At 35.3% G+C, this 18,480-nt stretch overlaps 1 protein-coding gene across 3 annotated transcripts; it reads left to right on the top strand.

Annotated features, from left to right (window-relative positions):
* The first annotated feature begins 1,068 nt into the window (after positions 1-1,068).
* On the top strand, positions 1,069-13,386 carry LOC107864031 (mitochondrial zinc maintenance protein 1, mitochondrial). 3 transcript variants are annotated; one of them, XR_001672551.2, is made up of 3 exons: positions 1,070-1,517; positions 10,658-10,798; positions 13,201-13,386. XR_001672551.2 is itself a non-coding variant. In XM_016710282.2 (2 exons), the coding sequence occupies exons 1-2, from the start codon at positions 1,265-1,267 to the stop codon at positions 10,732-10,734; spliced, it is 330 nt and encodes a 109-aa protein (XP_016565768.1). In that variant the 5' UTR covers positions 1,069-1,264; the 3' UTR covers positions 10,735-11,139. The 3 variants fall into 3 exon arrangements, 1 of the variants encoding a protein (XP_016565768.1); XR_001672552.2 differs by lacking the exon at positions 13,201-13,386 and adding an exon at positions 11,510-11,881 and having other exon boundaries at positions 1,072-1,517; XM_016710282.2 differs by lacking the exon at positions 13,201-13,386 and having other exon boundaries at positions 1,069-1,517; positions 10,658-11,139.
* The last annotated feature ends 5,094 nt before the right edge of the window (positions 13,387-18,480 follow it).

The following is an 18,480-nucleotide window of genomic DNA, read 5'->3' as shown; positions in this document are numbered from 1 at the left end:
CTTTGTCCATCAATCTGCCTACACAGAAAAGGTGTTGAAAGGATTATATATGAATGGAGCACATCCATTAAGTACTCCGATGGTTGTTCGATCACTTGATGTGAATAAGGATCCATTCCAACCTCAAGAAAAGAATGAGGAACTCCTTGGTCCTGAAATACCATATCTTAGTGTAATTGGTGCACTAATGTATCTTGCAAATACTACAAGGCCTGATATTGCCTTTTCAGTAAATTTGTTAGCAAGGTATAGTTCTGCTCCTACTAGAAGACATTGAAATGAGATCAAACACATATTACGGTATCTAAAGGAGACTATCGATATGGGCTTATTTTATTCTAAAGATTGCAGTTCCGATCTTGTTGGTTATGCTGATGCTGGGTACTTATCTAACCCGCATAAAGCTCGATCTCAAATAAACTATGTATTCATATGTAGGGGTACTGTCATATCTTGGAAATCAACAAAATAATCTATCGTAGCCATTTCATCGAATCACGGTGAGATTATAGCTATTCATGAAGCAAGCCGAGAGTGTGTGTGGTTGAGGTCCATAATACAGCTCATTCGAGAAAAATGTGGCTTGAAATGTGACAAACTACCCATAATTTTATATAAAGATAATGCAACATGCATAGCACAACTGAAAGGTGGATTCATAAAAGAAGATAGAACGAAACACATTTCGCCAAAGCTTTCTATACACATGAGCTCCAAAAAGAATGGTGATATTAACGTACAACAGATTCGTTCAAGTGACAATGTGGCTGATTTATTCACCAAGTCTTTTCCAACTACAATTTTCAAGAAGATGGTGCACAAGATCGAAATGTAAAGATTCAAGGATGTTCTTATTAGGAGGAGTTAATACGCATTATACTCTTTTTTCCTTACGAATTTTTGTCCCACTAGATTTTTCTTGTAAGGTTTTTAATGATACATCTTATATGCGTATTGTTATACATTAATACGAATCAATTACAGTGAATGTCTATCAAAATCTATTTGATGTATTTATCTTTTAGTGTTGAAATTAGGGATAAATTCCAGGCTTCGTTGTAAATCTATTCTCTCTATTCTTCTTTCTTATTATATTGTTTTATAATATATTTTTTATATTTAGGAATAGAATCTTCAATTAATTGAGCATGATCTAGAGCCCATTTGAATGGTCAAACCAGCTTTGGATCAATTTTCGAGAAATTATAGTTCAGCATAATATTAGAGGTGATTTGGGACAAAGGGGGAGAAGAGAAAGCACAAAATGGCGAGCGGGGGGAGAGCAGTAGAAGCACTTAAAGCCTACAGATCAGTGCTGAAAGCTACTCACAAAGCCTTCGCCGGAGATACTTTCATGCTCCAAAAATCTGCCGCCGAAGTCAGAAAGAAATTCGAGGAGAATCGCCACGTCACCTCTGAAGCTGACATTCAAAGGCTATTGGACGATGCAAATGATGCCTCTGAGTTCATCTCCACCATGATCGTCCAAGCCAAAGCTACACCCTCCGGTGCTTTCGGTAAAAAAAGAAAAAGAACCCATTATCTAAATCTCATAATTATTGAATTTATACTCAATTGGTGCACACCAGGTGTTTGTTTTATTGCTCCAAAGTGTTTTTTTTTTCTTCATAAAGGGCTTAGCTTTTGTGCCTATCCACTAATTTCGATGGATATCTGTCCCCTCCCACCAACAATAAGTATTTGGTTACTCTATCCACCAAGGCTAGGCCATATGAGAATAAATTGCCTGGTGGGATTTGAACATGAGACCTCATGTTTTTTTTTAATAACCGTGGTGTTGTCCGGGCTAGCTTGCGCGCCTCATGGTTCTCAATCCACTTTATCGACCATTAGGTCATACCATTGGATGGAAAGGCATACAATTCTATTTAGATAAAAGAGGATTTTGAAAGAGGCTAAGGAAAACATTTTATTGATGCAGATGCATTTCTTGATGGCAATCTTAACAAGATTAGATTATCTACGAGAACCTAGTCAAATGGCCTTATGCAATGTTTTGTGTGGGTATGTTATATATTAGAGCTCAGGACAGCTTTTTCCTAGGTCAGTATGATGGCTTAGATTTTGTCAACCTTTTAAACTGCACAATTGTAAAGAACAAGTTCAAAGGAAGGAAGCTAGACCAGTCATGGGGAGATTCAAATGCAAAAACATTTGAGATAAGTTTTGAGGCATATGTTAAGTACCTCAATTCAATCATCAGTCTGTTGATGATACGCCAAGGAGGTTTGCAAGTGTACAACATGTAAAGACAAGAATTCCTGCGAGAAAAAGCTAACAAAGATTGGATCTCTATCACTGGTGGTCCATGGAGTTTAAATATCTCGTCCAAGAAAAGGGAGCTAGAGACTGAGCAGAAAAAGAGTAAGAGGGCTATAAAATGTTCATGCTTGGTGAGATGTGCGCTATCATCCAATAAAATCTATATTAATATCAACTTCATAAAAAAAAAAATTATTTTAATTATCAATCTAGGACAAGGAAGTAAGTGGTTAAGGTTGAAGTTGTCCCCGGGGAGGCTGTATTGCCATATTGACATTTGGGACATATCATAATTATGGATATACGTTAGTTTGGGTCAATAGTAGGGATAAATTATATTCAATCAAAAGTTGTTATAAAACGTTGTTACTACAGAATAATCAAGGGATACCTAACTGGCCATGGAAAATGATCTGGAGAACTAAGGCACCCTTAAAAGCAGCCTACTTTGGTTGGTTAGCAGCCAGGATGCTTGTTTAACCCAAAATAATCTGCAAAGGAGAAGATTTCCATGTGCAGCAGATGTTTTCTTTGTCACAGGGAGCTGGAAACAGTTGAGCATTTGTTTCTTCATTGTAGTTTCTCAAGACAATGCTGAGAATTGTTCATGAACACGATAGGTGTGTCTCTGGTTATACCACAGAAGATCAGTAGTCTGTTGGAAGTCTGGCAAGCTCAAAGAGTAAAGAGATGTGTGAAACAAATATGGAGGACTATTCCCATTTGCATATTTTGGATTCTTTGTCGGGAAAGGAACAAGAGATGCTTTGAGGGTTAAAGACCACAGATTGCTAGCGTAAAAAATAGATGTATCAAAAACCTGTTTTTTTTTTTTTGTGTGTGTTATAGCAATACTCTGGATAGGATGGACCAATATTTGGATTTTCTGGATCTTTTAGGGGGGAATATGTAGTATGTATGTGGAGATGTTGTAGCTTTGTCTTTTACTTGGTCTTGTACCATCATGGTACCTTCTGAATAAAAACTTTTACCCATCAAACCAAGATATACTCCACAATGTCTTTCTAATGCCCTTCCAGTAGAAGTAGGTGATCAACTTCCTAGTGTCTAGTGGTGCCATCCTAAGCTGCTTGGACTCGGGTGCGGGTATCTGAGACGGGTGCGGATTTGAGAGTCGGATTCGTTAATATTTAAATTTTAAGATTCAGGGGTGCTAATCCGAGTATGGATGTGGGTGCGGGGGATTCGGCTAAAAATAATTTAAAATAATATAAAAATGGAGTTCTAAAGATATTCTAGGTTTAGCTGTTACGTTAATTTACCTTTTTTAGTTACTTTTGCAATTAGTTTTACTTTTTCAATTAGGAGTACTATTAGGAGTTACATTATTTTGGAAAAAGTAGCGCGTTAGAAACCGAATCTCAATTTTTCCCCTCAAACGTGTTCTTGATTTTGGTCAAAGTATCCGGATACGTTTGACCGAATCTGAGACGCAATAAGCACCCGCACCCGCGTCAGCGTCGCATCGAGACGGGTTTGGCGGCAAAACCGAAGAGTCCATGCAACATAGGTGCCATCAATAGCAGAATGTCCTCGAGAAGGTGTGTCAACTCATGCCAAAAGGAAATAAACTTGTTCCTCAATGCAACATTGTTACCAATCACCTCATTTTCTTTCTCCTTAGTTGGCCATTGATCCTAGTGCTTTTGAGTTTTAGACTGCACCTTGGTAATAAATGCCACAGTACAAAGTCATGGTCCCAACTCTGTTCAATTTGCTTCCATAGATCTGCTTAGTTGGTTCAGTTTAAATGATGCTTGTCTAATTCGGGACAATCTCATCAGCAAAAATTTTCAACTAGTTAACCATGTCACCTGCGTCTTTGTTCAGAAACTAGCAACCAAAAGTTCCTTCACTGTTCAGTTGCTGCAGACATTTGGAACATGTTTTTAACACTTTTTGGACTGGAACGATCCATGCTATGCAGTGTCAGGGAGGCCTTTGTGAGCTAGAGTTCCTTGAAAGTTGAGAAGTGCATTAAGAAGATCTGGACTGTGGTTCCTGCTAGTATTTTATTGCACATTTGGATAGGAAGGAATCAAAGATGTACTTATGGCATTTCAACTATCAGCTACGCTCAAGGTCACATGTTTGGTTAATCTTTTTAGTTGGGTTAATCTTACCTCTGTATATAACTTCAACTCTTTTTTGGAATTTATCATTTCCTTATTCGTATGATAGATCTTTTGATCTATGTTCTTGGGCTAATATCTTCTTTTCTTTTATAACTTGTTCATCTTCTTGACGCTTTTGTTAATATTATTTCACTTCAAGAAAAATCTTTTCATAGATCTAATTTATTTCCTTATTAAAAGAGATAAAAATCTTTCCGTAGATCTGTCTGTATTGATGAAGTCAGCGGGGCAAGAGACACCTTGTACACTTGATGAAAAATCAAGGACTGCATTTTCTTTCCCCCTTTTCTATTGTATGTCAACAATTTAGCCAACCACTTGATCTGAGAATCAGTGTGTAATTTCGGTGTTAATAGGAACTTCAATGCCTCTTGATCATTTTTTACTATGAAGTGATATCCAAGAGGTGATGGGAGCATTTGGTAATTACAAGCACCAAACAAGTAATTCTTTCTCATAAACTGATAGAGCAGCATGTTTAGAAGCTAGTCCTGTATTGATGTAAGCAAGAGAGTGGCCCTTCTACATGAGTACTACCACAATAACAGTTTCACTGGCATTTGTCTCCACCACAAAATAACCTGTGAAATCAGGAGGTATCAACGCAAGAGCAGAGGTGAGGTCCTGCTTGGGATTGAGGAAAGTTTCATCAGCTGCACCAACCCATGAAAAGTTATCCTTCTTCAAGAGTTCAGTCAAAGGCCTGCTAATGAGGCCACAATCTTTTATGAACTTTCTGTAATATCCCACCAGTTCAAGGAGATCCTTTAATTGCCTTATATTTGTTGGTTTAGGCCACTGTTGTACAACTTGGATTTTCCTTGCATCTGTGGCTACACCATCTTTAGAGATGAAAAAACCAAACTACTACTTATACCCAAACATTGACTTGTCCTTGTAGCATACAGTTGATGTTCCAGCATAGTGTTAAAAACCTGTTGCAGGTGCATGAAATGCCCTTCCCTAGTACTGTTGTGAATAAGGATGCCATAAAAGGACACCATAACAAACTTCCTTTCATAATCCTAGAACAAGTGGTTCATGAGGCCCTGGAATGTCGAAGGGCGACAAAAAGCATCAGTAAGTATTCATAATGGCCCATGTGTCTTAAAAATTGTTTTTGGTATGTCTGCAGCCTCCATTCTAATGTTAACCAGACATCACTTTTGGAAAAGACTGCTGCTCCACCCAACAATCAAATAGGTTGTCAGTGGTAGTAGATATAGGAATTTATCCCTAATGGTGCACTGATTAAGCTCCCTATAATCCACACCCAGTCTCCAATTTCTATCCTTTTACTCAACTAGCACTGATTAAGCTCCCTATAATCCACACCCAATCTCCAAGTTCTATCCTTTTCCCCAACTAGCACCAGAGGTGAGGCAAATGAACAGAACACTTTCACTGACTCACTCCTTGTTTTGGCATTTTCTTTACCAATTTCTCAATGAAGCCCTTCATGGCAGGATATCTTTAGGACCTTATGTTGCTGGTCTGGATTGTGGATTAAGGGGAATTGTGTGGTCAAATGCACCTCTAGAAGGAGCCAGAGAAGTAGGTTCCGAGAAAAGGTGTTGGTATTTAGTGATAAGTTGTGAAAAAGGTGCATGATGAGTTGCATGATTTGTCATTTGTAGGATATTCAACTGGCAGTTTGGCTTCTCATCTGAGTTTAGAGGGGATATTTGAAGCATTAACATCTGTACTTCCTCCATATTTGGCTTGTTGATTGCATCTCTCATCAGGTTGCTAACATACTGATCCTAATAGGTGTAAAATGGCGCAACCCAATTTCTTAGCAGTTTCACAATCAATCAAATTGTGAATACTTCCACTATCAATGACCCCACACATAGCGGGAGCTTTAGTGCACCGGGCTGCCTTTTTATAGAGATCACAGGTGTATGTCCTTCTGCAGAAAGCACCCTCCTCCGCTGTGTATCATCTTCTAATTCTGCCCCAATCTCCTCAGAAACCGTCATATCCAACACAAACATTTGCTTAGGGAGTATACATTTGTGAACAAGGGTATGCTTCTTATTGCAGTACTAACACAGTCCTTTGGCTCTTTTCTGAATTTCAGCTGGTGAGGTAGTCCTCATATTTCTGGGAGTACAGGTAGATTTAAGGGATGGTAAACTAGGTTTTGAATAGTGGAATGTATGATAGAGGAAAGCTTAGGATATAGCTCTTCAGAGCATTTCTTTTGAGTGAGTTTGTGGAGCCTTCTGGGATTTAACTTATGCTGCTAAAGCTGCCTCTTGCCATGTAGCTAGCCTGTAGGCAATAGGATTTGAGGATTTTGTATGGTAGCAGTGTAAGCTGTCTTAGGTCTCAATCCTTCCAGAAAATAACTAACAACAACAACAATAACAAACTCAGTATATTCCCACAAAGTAGGGTCTGGGGAGGGTAGAGTGTACGCAGTCCATACCACTACCTCTAAAGAGGTAGAAAGGCTGTTTTCGATAGACCCTCGGCTTATGATTAAAGACAGTATACAAAAACATCAAAAGCAAGGAACATGATAAAATAACATAGGTACGACATCCACAGAAGATTGTACATTGCCAAACAAAGAACACCAAAGTCCACCTAATTATTGGCTACGACTCATCCACACCCTTAGCCCTTTATCCTAATGTTCTTCCTCCATACCTTCCTATCCAGGGTCATTTCCTTAGTCAGCTGTAACTATTCCATGTCACGCTTAATCACTTCTCTTCAGCATTTCTTCAGTCTACTCATACCCCTATCCAGGGTCTTGTCCTTAGTCAGCTGTAACTGTTCCATGTCACGCTTAATCACTTCTCTCCAGCATTTCTTCGGTCTACCCCTACCCCGCTTGAAACCTTCCAAGGCCAACCTCTTACACCTACGAATTGGGGCATCCATACCTCTCCTCATCACATGACCAAACTATCTTAACCTCACTTCTCGCATTTTTTCCTCCACAGATACCACTCCCACTTTCTCCCGAATAATATCATTCCCAACCCTGTCAGCCCTTGTGAAACCACACATCCAACGCAACATTCTCATTTCCGCCACTTTCAACTTCTAGATATGAAAATTCTTAACCGGCCAACACTACGCTCCATACAACATAGAAGGTCGGATTGCAATTCTATAGAATTTGCCTTTTAGCTTGTGGGGCACCTTCTTATCGCATAAAATACCTGAAGCGAGCCACCATTTCATCCAACCAACCCCAATACGGTAAGAGACATCCTCATCTATCTCTCCATTCTCCTGAATCATAGACCCGAAATACTTAAAACTATCCCTCTTGCAAACGACCTGAGACTCCAACTTCACTATCACCTCCTCCTTGTGCCTTGAGTCACTAAACTTGCATTCCAAGTACTCCGTCTTGCTCCTGCTCAACCGGAAACCTTTAGACTCCAGGATTTGTCTCCAAACCTCCAGCTTATCATTAACCCCTTGTCGCGACTTATCAATCAAAACTATATCATCCGTGAAAAGCATACACCAAGGCACCTCACCTTGTAAATTCCGCCTCAACACATCCATCACCAAAGCGAATAAAAACAGACTAAGAGTTGATCCCTGGTGCAACCCTGTTAAGACCGGGAAATGTTCAGAATCTCCTCCCACAGTCCTTACCCGAGTCTTCGCCCCCTCATACATGTCCTTAATCGCTCTGATGTACGTCACTGGGACCTCTCTGGCCTCCAAGCATCTCCAAAGAACCTCCCTAGGAACCTTGTAATACGCCTTTTTCAAGTCAATAAACACCATGTGAAGATCCCTCTTCCTCTCTCTATACTGCTCTACCAGTCTCCGTACAAGGAGAATTGCCTTAGTCGTGGAGCGACCAGGCATAAAACCAAATTGATTCTCCGAAATAGACACAATCTTCCTCAACCTCCGCTCCACCCCCCTTTCCCAAATCTTCATCGTGTTACTCAACAACTTAATACCCCGGTAGTTGTTGCAACTCTAATATAAGGGAATCATCGTGCTTCATCTCCACGCCTCAGGTATCTTTGCCAACTTGAAAATATTGTTAAACAAGTTGGTCAGCCACCTTAACCCTGCCCCGCCAGAGAACTTCCAAAAATCCACCGGAATCTCATCGGGCCCCATCGCCCTACCCCTTCACATCTTGCGAATAGCCTCACTAACCTCCTCTACCTTAAAACGCCGACAAAAGCCAAAGTCGCGACACTCCCCGAAAGCTCCAACTCCCCTAACACAACACCTCTGTCCCCTTCATCATTCAAGAGCCTATTCAAGAGCCTATGGAAATACGACTGCCATCTTTTCTTAATGAGGGCGTCTTCCGCCAAAACTCTGCCATCCTCCCCCTTAGTGCACTTCACCTGGTCCAGATCATGACCCTTCTTCTCCCTAACCTTGGCCAGCCTAAACAACCTCTTCTCCCCGCCTTTCTCCTCTAACCCCTTATACAAACTCTCAAAAGCTGCTGTCTTAGCAGCCGTAACTGCTAGCTTAGCCTCCTTTTTAGCTAACTTGTACTCCTCCCTACTCACCCGCTTCTCTTCTTCATCCTTGCTCTCAACCAACTTACCGTAAGCCGCCTTCTTCGACTCCACCTTCTTCTTAACATCTTCATTCCACCACCAATCCCCCTGAAACCGGCCAGACCAACCCCTCGAAACACCCAACACCTCCCTAGCAGACTCCCTGATGCAACCAGCAGCCCTATACTTAGTGAGAGACACTTGTGTCAACAACCTATCAAAAGGATTTTGGAACTCCTTCACAGTCCCATCCTTTCAACTCAATCATGATTCATGAGGTATGCAAAATTTTCTCCAAACCTTCCATTCAGTGCCACCAAATATAGCGCCTAGCCAGATATAGTTAAGGGAGCCCCTACTCTTCATAAATGACTTGATGCCATGAAATAGTTGGATCATCAAAATATATAGCCACCATATTTATTCTTTGAGCTACAGGAGTTTCATCATCAATGGTAAAAATTCCACCATATATAGTCAAGTTCTAAAGTCATTGTTATTGAATGGAGGAAAATTCAATTTCAAAATTCGAGCAAAGCGGAATAATAGGGTAGGTCCCATAATACCTTGTGATTTGAGACCAGATTGTATAATGGTTGCGGTCCTGCTTTTAGTCAATATTGATCCTCTATGTTGACTTTGCAATTGGTGTCCTTAATAGCACTCCTTAGCTCCCCCATAAGCTGAAGACTATTGGCTTCCCTTTGTTCCATTTGTTCCTGCATTTTGAAATCTCAGCTTGCAGAGCAGCCAAATCCTCCAACAACTCAGTAAGTTTGGAGTTTGGTTCGAGCCAGCATCAGCAGCTTTATTTTTAGTCATTGTCATAATCCGCTCGATACTATAATATTAATTGGTACCAGAAATTGGTATCGAGAATATGAACGGAGAATAGGGAAGAAGGTAGAAGAGAGAATCAGAAGAAGGGAGAGAGACATATTGTATCGACTTCTATCATAATCTCATAAAGTATGATAGCTCTTAGCTTTATACTCCCAGCTGAGCCCAAATCACGTGTAGTGTGCCGAAATTGGGAAATGAAAAATAAAATTGGAATTTAACTTAAAAAGACGAGAAATGCCAACTAACTTCTTAACAAACTCCCACAACACTTTTGGTTCTAATGTAATTAAGCTATTTTTGACTTAACCATCCTTAGTCCATAGTTTCTGTATCACTCTCTAACAGCACCGAGGATTCGTTAGCGCCTAAATATTAAGCATAGGCTGGACCAGTGCCTACGCATAGACTTTGCACAAATACTTTAAAGATTAGTGTGTTGGCACTTTCTGATGCATTCAAATCTTTAACAGAGCTTGGGCACCGGTTATTCGACTCCAAGACATTTGATGTTTAGAGTATGCTAATTTTTTTTTAAGATCTGTCATGCATAACAACATCAAAAGGTATTTTCATAGAGAAATCTCCACTAGTAAATACTTGAACGTCAGGAGTGTGTCGTCAACATGTATCCGAGAAGCAGCTCTTTTATTGCCCGATTGGTAATCTATAATTGACAAGTAACAGTTTCTTAGAAAGTAGTTATTCATTATTTCTTGATTTTTTACTTGATTTATGTTTGACATCACAAATTTTCTTAATTATAATGGTTATCAGCTTATACTAGTTTTCTGATGCTCTGTTAAGTTCGCATGCATGGATCTACTTCTGCTGCCTCTTTTAAAATAATTGGAGAGTTGTTTGCTGCAGTGGTGAAGCCTGAGAAAGAACATGCTGGGGCAACGCTCGAGATTCCTTCTGAAGAGATACTTAAGAAGTCTGCTTGAGCATGTTATGAGGAAGCTTAGAGCACATGGACTGCTGTGTTGGCATCTTGTCTCTTCAGAAACTGTGAGTTTTGTCTTTTGAGTTTCTCCTCTTGGAATTTTGTTGGAGATTCTGCTTTCTCCAAGGTTATAGCGTTTCAGTTTTTCCTGTTTTTGTTACATTTAGGCCATAATTAGTGGATAGTGTATCCATCTATCAATCTCTCTCTCTCTCTCTCTCTCTCTCTCTCTCTAGTGTCGCCACAACCACCTTAGAAAAGCAAGCAGATGCAGCTTTGCTTAAACGTGGTTGTTGTCATAAATGATTGAAAGATTAGTTGGACCAACTGTGCCACTAAATATAGTTCAAGTTTTATTTATTGACACCGTAAAATATATGCACAAAGAGTGTACTATGCTCTGCTCCATTAGGGTACCGGCCCTCTTATCACCGACTAATGTGCAGTGTGAACATTGCTGATAATCGGCCTTATGTGATCCGATCATGTTAAAAAAAATTATCTGATCAGTGAATAAAAGCCCGAGAGAGTAAAATAGTAGCCCAAAAGATGCTCGATCTTTTGCCCAAATGAATCACTAGCATATAAAGTGTTAGAACTCATACAGGGATATTACTTCAATACACCTTGCAGGTACATCCTATTGACAAGCTCCTACATTGTATATTTAGTTTTTAAGTGATCTCACTCTGTAAATATCTTTTATAGAGTCACAGAGATAAGTTGTGCCCCAAATGTTTGCTCCTCTCTTTGCCCAACTAAACTTTCTTTTGCAGGGACATTACTGCCATTCTCCTTGTAAGATGATCATTGACGAGATCTCAAGGTTTTTAGTTCAATGTCATAGGTAGTAGAAAATATGACTGTAGTAAGTGTAGTTTCACAAGTTTGAACCCGGTTGTTGAACCAAGTTTGGCATTTAAGCAGAGAGGGTAGAGAGACCACCCATTATGCTTGAGTTTTGAAGATAAAACAGTGTATTTCTCAGTCACGAAGAAAAAAGGAATCATGTTGAGTACAAATTGCTTGATTCTATCCATCCAACAACTCCATTTAGCCTGCTCAGACCTTTCTTCCTTGCGTTAGATTATACTACATTGTCAAGAACCGTAAGTGCAGTGGAATTGCTAGAACTTTTTCTGCATCTATCTTCACTGTTTAAGTGTCAACTTTGCACTTTCCCATACTTTGACATACTACTAAGCTTCATCTATCTGGTTTTGTCCAAGAAGCATTTTATCGCGTCTTATCAGATATTTGCAGTTGCTCATTGTCCCATGAACAAAAAATATTAACACTATCATGTTACTCTAGGGATAATCCGTAAGGCTCATTAAAGGGGAAGAAGTGCTCCCGATCAGAATCTTTTCCATGGCTCAATAAAAGACTAGTCAGAAACTTAAATGACGTGTAAAAAGACAAAATTGACCAAAATAAGGGACAAAAACAAAGTTTACATTATATACCTACAGCGCACTAATTTAGTGCAGATATGGCAGCTGTTAAGGCTTGATCTGTTAATGGAAGTCATATAACTCACTGGGGGCATTTAGTCGGAAAACTATTTCTCGGGATTAGTTATCTCATCCTCAACAAGGGATAACAATAACACTATAATTTTAAATAACCAATTTTGGAATGAGTTATCCCATGTATTTTGTTCTATGGGATAAGTTTATTCTAAAATTAATTCTACCAAACAACTCCATTAGGCAAATGTGGGGCAAACAAAATAAATTTCGATAGTTTGAAGCTTAATTATAGAATGTCTTGATATTTTGCATAATTATTGAAATTCCAATTTTGATTCTGTTGGGATACATAAGTAGCTCTCGATACATTCGATGAAGAGACATGATTAGCTCTCGATACATTTTTTTCGATTTTGGGTCTGTCGAGATGCATATTACATTCAACGAAGATATATTTTTTTCTTGTAAAAGATATATAATTAGCTTTCGATATATTTTTTTTTCTGATTTTGGGTCTGTCAAGATACATAAAGTAGGTCCGTGATACATCCAACGAAGATATATAATTAGTTAGAATTTTCGTAATTATTTTATAAGGGTGAAAATTTGTGTAAATATGATAAGTTAAAGGTGTGCGTTTATATTATTTTTAGCATAAATGTAAGTATAAATAACATCAATACCAACCCTTTTGGAGTAATTACATTCTCTCTCACTTTTTTAATTACTTTACTCTCTATTAATATACATAACATAGCCGACATATACATAGCATTCTGTGTATATGTTGGGATTTTTGTAATATGTTTAGGGACATGTTGGGATTTTTGTAATATGTTTAGGGAGTTGGAATTTTTTGTAATATTGGAAACATAAGTTGTATTTGTGTAATTTTTAGTAAATGTAAACTTTGATTTTGTCTCTTATTTTGATCAATCTCGTCTTTTTTCACGTCATTTTGGTTCCGGACTCATAAAAGAATGCATCCTTTTCAGGGCCCGAGTTGGTGGGAATTTCATGAGGGTAAATTACCTAAATAAACTTATAGCAACATTTTTCAATAATTATTATTGTAAGTTATAGCAACTTTTAAGAATAATATATTTTTGGTAAAATGATTCAGTGGACTCTTGTATTATGTCTGTTTTGTAATGTGGATATTCCTATTTATATGTTTGTCATCTGGACTGTTGAATCTATTAAAAAGCAACATTTTAAACACTTTTTTGGTGAGTGTAACACACTCGCCCCACATCAGCTGCCACATCATCTTTCATGTTATTTTTATATATAAAAAATATTAAATATTAAAATAAATAAATAAATATTATTTAAATATTAATATAAAATTGATCTCACTCGCACCCTAGGTGCGTGACTACATGTGCCTCGTCCTGGTCAGCGCTTTTAATGCCACATAGGCCTGGTCAACGGTCAAAGGTTTTAAAATATTATTTTTTAGTGGGTTCAGGGGTCTAGATGACAAACATGTAAGTAGAAGTGTCCGACTTACAAAACCGACATAGTACAGGGGTCTATAGAACCATTTTGTCTATTTTTTTTTTAAAATGTTAGAAAATCGATTTTCTCATTTTTAATATTTATTTTATAGCCTTATTTATAGCCTTTAGTACTTATCACTTTCATTAAATCTTTTGATAATTATGACAAGTTTGATTCTTGATATAAATAATTACAACAACAACAAAAAAATCCAATGTATTCCCACAGCGTGGGGTCTGGGGAGGGTAAGATATACGCTGTCCATCTTACAATGATACTTGATATTTGATTTTTATTAACTTTAATAATCAATTTAGTAGTTTTATGGTCATACGGTTTTCAGTTTTAAGTTACCAAGAAGACTCTTCTTCTTTATCATTAATTTTTTATTTTATTTTTCTCTTCTTTTGATATTTCATGCATATGAAGTTGGTATTTTTCAATTTTCAATACTTAATCCAATCGACTGTTACCTTTGTCGATATTAGTGTTCTTGTTTTGTTTTGTTTTTTCATTGAGATATGTTCGAAAAAATTAAACTTGATTCTATTTCAAATAGGAAAAGTCCTAGAGTAATACAAGAAAATAGTTCAATTATTCTTTCTAGACCCTCTTTTGATTTGGGGTGTTTTATCCTATCTCCATTATCTACGAACAAGAAGGTACTTGAAGGTGAATCGATTTTGCATAATCAAAGTGAAATTTTGTCGGTTAAAATTGATTTTTCAAAAAGTTCATCATCATTGAAGCAGCCGCCGCAATTGAACATGCAAAGAATGTTCGTGTCCAAAAAAGTTGTTGTTTCACAAGGTAAGAAGATTAATAAGAGCAAAAAAGTTGTTATTGAACAAGATTCGGATTCTGATTTTGAAGAAGAAATCAAAAATAAAAAATCAACAAAATACTCGAGTTATAAGGCCCAAGTCTAATGCCAGTGTTGGCAAAGTTGCTGATAAGAATGTTCACACGAAGAAAACAAGAAAAGTAAGGTTAGTATAATTTATTTTTTGACTTAATATTTTTCTGTATTATAATGTTATGAACTTGATATTGAAATTTTTTTTTATAATGACATGCATGTTAATTAAATTTTAGAATATTTTATTTTTATTTTTAGTTCAAATCTTAATATTATTTTTGTTATCTTCTATATGCCAAAAATTCTATCAAAAATATAAGGTTAAGTTGCTTACTAACTGTAGAGATCTGTATTATAATGATATAAACTTTATATTGAATCAGTTCTTTTTTGTTTGTTTGCTTTTATAGTGATATGCATGTTAATTAGATTTCAGAATACTTTTTAAAACAAAAAATCTTTTGATTCAAATCATAATATTATTTTTGTTGTATGCTATATGTCAAATATTCTACAAAAAAAAATATAGGTTTAATTTTCTTATTAACTATAGAGTTTTGTATTATAATGGTATAAAATTGAGATTTGAATCAAATTTTTTGTTTATAATGATATGCATGTTAATTATATTTCATAATTTTTCGAATTTAATTCTTAATATTTTTCTGTTGTCTGCTATATGTCAATTTTTTTTTTTTAAAAAAAATAATTAATGTCTTTATCAAATGTAGAGTTTATTAACATAGCATTGTTATTCTATCATTATTTTCAGGAGAAAAAACAGTATAGTCACTGATCGTTCATACATTAAGGTTAATATGTTTGATGAAATCAAACAGAGATGGAACAAAGAGTATTTTAAAATTTTTCATTTAGACACTTTTTAAATATGCAGTATTTGAAAGTGTAATCACAGCTTCTTCGTAGTTTATTACATGCAAAAATCGATAATGACAGTGATAATTTATTCATGTTTAGTATCAATGATAAGGAACTGCATTTTGGCAAGAGAGAATTTTTTGTAGTAACTGGTTTGAAATATTGTAAGAAGTTTGATTTCGTTTTCGGTTCAAAAGTAAAAAATAAATTATTGAATAGATATTATTCAGGTCTGGATAAAGTCAAGAGGTCTGATTTTTATGATGATTTTGTTAAGAAGAAGATTGTTTTTTGAGACGAAGATTTGTACAAAATTGAAATACGATACTTCATAATTATGTTTAACTATGTGTTAATTCTTGTTTTGAGTAATCAGATTCTGAGAAATGCATAAGTGTTTTTACTTATTCTAATTTAATGTATGTTTAATCAACATGTAGATGTGATAATGTATTATTTATGAAAAAAAAATTAAAGTACAGTGCGATGAAGTCGATTATATACACAACTGCTGATGTATTCTTCATTAAATTGCTTCGTTCAATTGAGCAATAGTGATTGAATTTGAACAAAGTCATAAGGAGTATCAATTCTGAACACCATATTAGCCAGTACATTAGGGGTTGCAAAATGTCTGCCTATGAAATGAATCACTAACATTCACAGGAATGATGATATTATCAATAGAATATCAAGTTACATTGACAGGTATTTTATAACCTCTAATTTACTGGCTAAAATGGTGTTTAGGATTGATACATCTCATGTCTTTGTACAAACTCAACTACTGTTGCTCAATTGAACGAAGTCATTTAATAAAGAATACATCAATAGTTGTGTATGTAATCGACTTCATCACGTTGTACTTTGATTTTTCTACAAATAATACATTATCACATTTATATGTTGATTAAACATAAATTAAAATAAGTACAAACACATATGTATTTCTCATAATCGGATTGCTCAAAACAAGAATTAACACACAGCTAAACATAATTATGAAGCACAATATTTCACTTTTGTGCAAATCTTCATCTCAAAAAACAATCTTCTTCTTAACAAAATTATCATAAAAATCAGACCTCCCGACTTTATCCAGATACGAATAATATCTATCTAATAATTTATTCACTTTCGGATCAAAAATGAAATCAGACTTCTTACAGTGTTTCAAATCAGTTACTACACAAAATTCTCTCGCGTGCCAAAATGCAGTTCCTTATCATTGATATTAAATATGAATAAATCACCTCTATCATCGTCGGTTTCTGCATGTAATAAATTACGAAGAAGCTGCGGTTGCATTTTCAAATACTGCATATTTAAAAAGTGTTCAAATAGAAAATTTTGAAATGTTCTTTGTTCCATATATGTTTGATAGCATCAAACACATAAACCTTAATGTATGAAGATCAGTGACTATTGTTTTTTTTCCTGAAAATAAAGATAGAATAACAGTGCTATGTTAATAAACTTTACATTTGATAAGGATACTAAACCTATATTTTTTTGACATATAGCAGGCAACAAAAAAATATTAAGAATTAAATTCGAAAAAAAATTATGAAATCTAATTAACATGCATGTCATTATAAACAAAAAATTTGGTTCAAATCTTAATTTTATATCATTATAATACAGAACTCTACAGTTCATAAGCAAATTAAACCAATATTTTTTCTAAAATTTTTGACATATAGCAGACAACAAAATTAATATTAACATTTGGATATATATATATTCTGAAATCTAATTAACATGCATGTCACTATAAAAACAAAAAAAAATAGTTCAATATAACGTTTATACCATTATAATACAGGCTTTTACAGTTAATAAGCAACTTAATCCTATATTTTTGGTAGAATTTTTGGCATATAGAAGACAACTAAAATAATATTAAGATTTAAACTAAAAATAAAGTACTCTGAAATCTAATTAACATCCATGTCACTATAAAAACAAAAAAAAAAAAAATAGCTCAATATCAAGTTTATACCATTATACTACAGAAAAATATTAAGTCAAAAATTAACTTTATCAACGCTGACACTAACATTAGACTTGGACCTTGAAACTCTATTATTTTGTTGATTTTTCATTTTTGATTTCTTTCTTTTTTAAGCGGGAATTTCTTCTTTAAAATTAGAATTCGAATCTTGTTCAATAACAACTTTTTTTCTCTTATCAATCTTCTTACCTTGGGAACAACAACCTTTTTAGACAAAAGCATTCTTTGCATGTTCAATTGTCGCTGCTTTAATGATGATGAAATTTAAAAAAAATTAATTTTAACCGGTAAAATTTCGCTTTGATTATGTAAAATCAATTCACCTTCAAGTACCTTGTTCTTGGATAATGGAGATGGGGCACCCCAAATCAAAAGAGGATTTAAAAAGAATAATCAGACTATTTTCTTGTATTAATCTAGGACTTTTCCTATTCGGAGTAGAATGACGATTTATTTTTCGAACATGTCTCAATGAAAAAGAAACAAAAACACTAATATCGGTAAAAGTGACAGTCGATGAAATTGAAAAGTACTAACTTCATACGCATGAAATATCAAAAGAAGAGGGAAAAAAAGTTAATGATAAAGAAGGAGTCTTTTCGGTAAACTAAAACTGAAAATCGTATAACTATAGAATTACTAAATTAATTATTAAAGTTAATAAAAGTCAAGTATCATTGTAAAAAAATATATTTATCATATTTAAGTCCTTGAATTGTGAACTATTTTGTTACTTAGTTAACAAAAAAAAAAAGAGATAATTATTGATACCACGAATCAAATTTATCACAATTATCAAAAGATTTAATGAAAGTACTAAATACTATATAAAATGAATATTAAAAATGAAAAAAACAATTTTCTAACATTTAAAAAAAATATTATTCTTAACAATTGCTATAACTTGCCGTGATTTTTTTTTAGTCTAGTGATTATTGAAAAGTATTGCTATAAATTGTAACGAACAATCTAATAAATTTATTTAAGATAATTTTCGCATTTCATAATTAGGAGATCATT

This window comes from Capsicum annuum, chromosome 3, assembly GCF_002878395.1.
Source record: "Capsicum annuum cultivar UCD-10X-F1 chromosome 3, UCD10Xv1.1, whole genome shotgun sequence".
NCBI lineage: Eukaryota > Viridiplantae > Streptophyta > Magnoliopsida > Solanales > Solanaceae > Capsicum > Capsicum annuum.
This window is presented reverse-complemented; position numbering and strand designations above follow the sequence as displayed.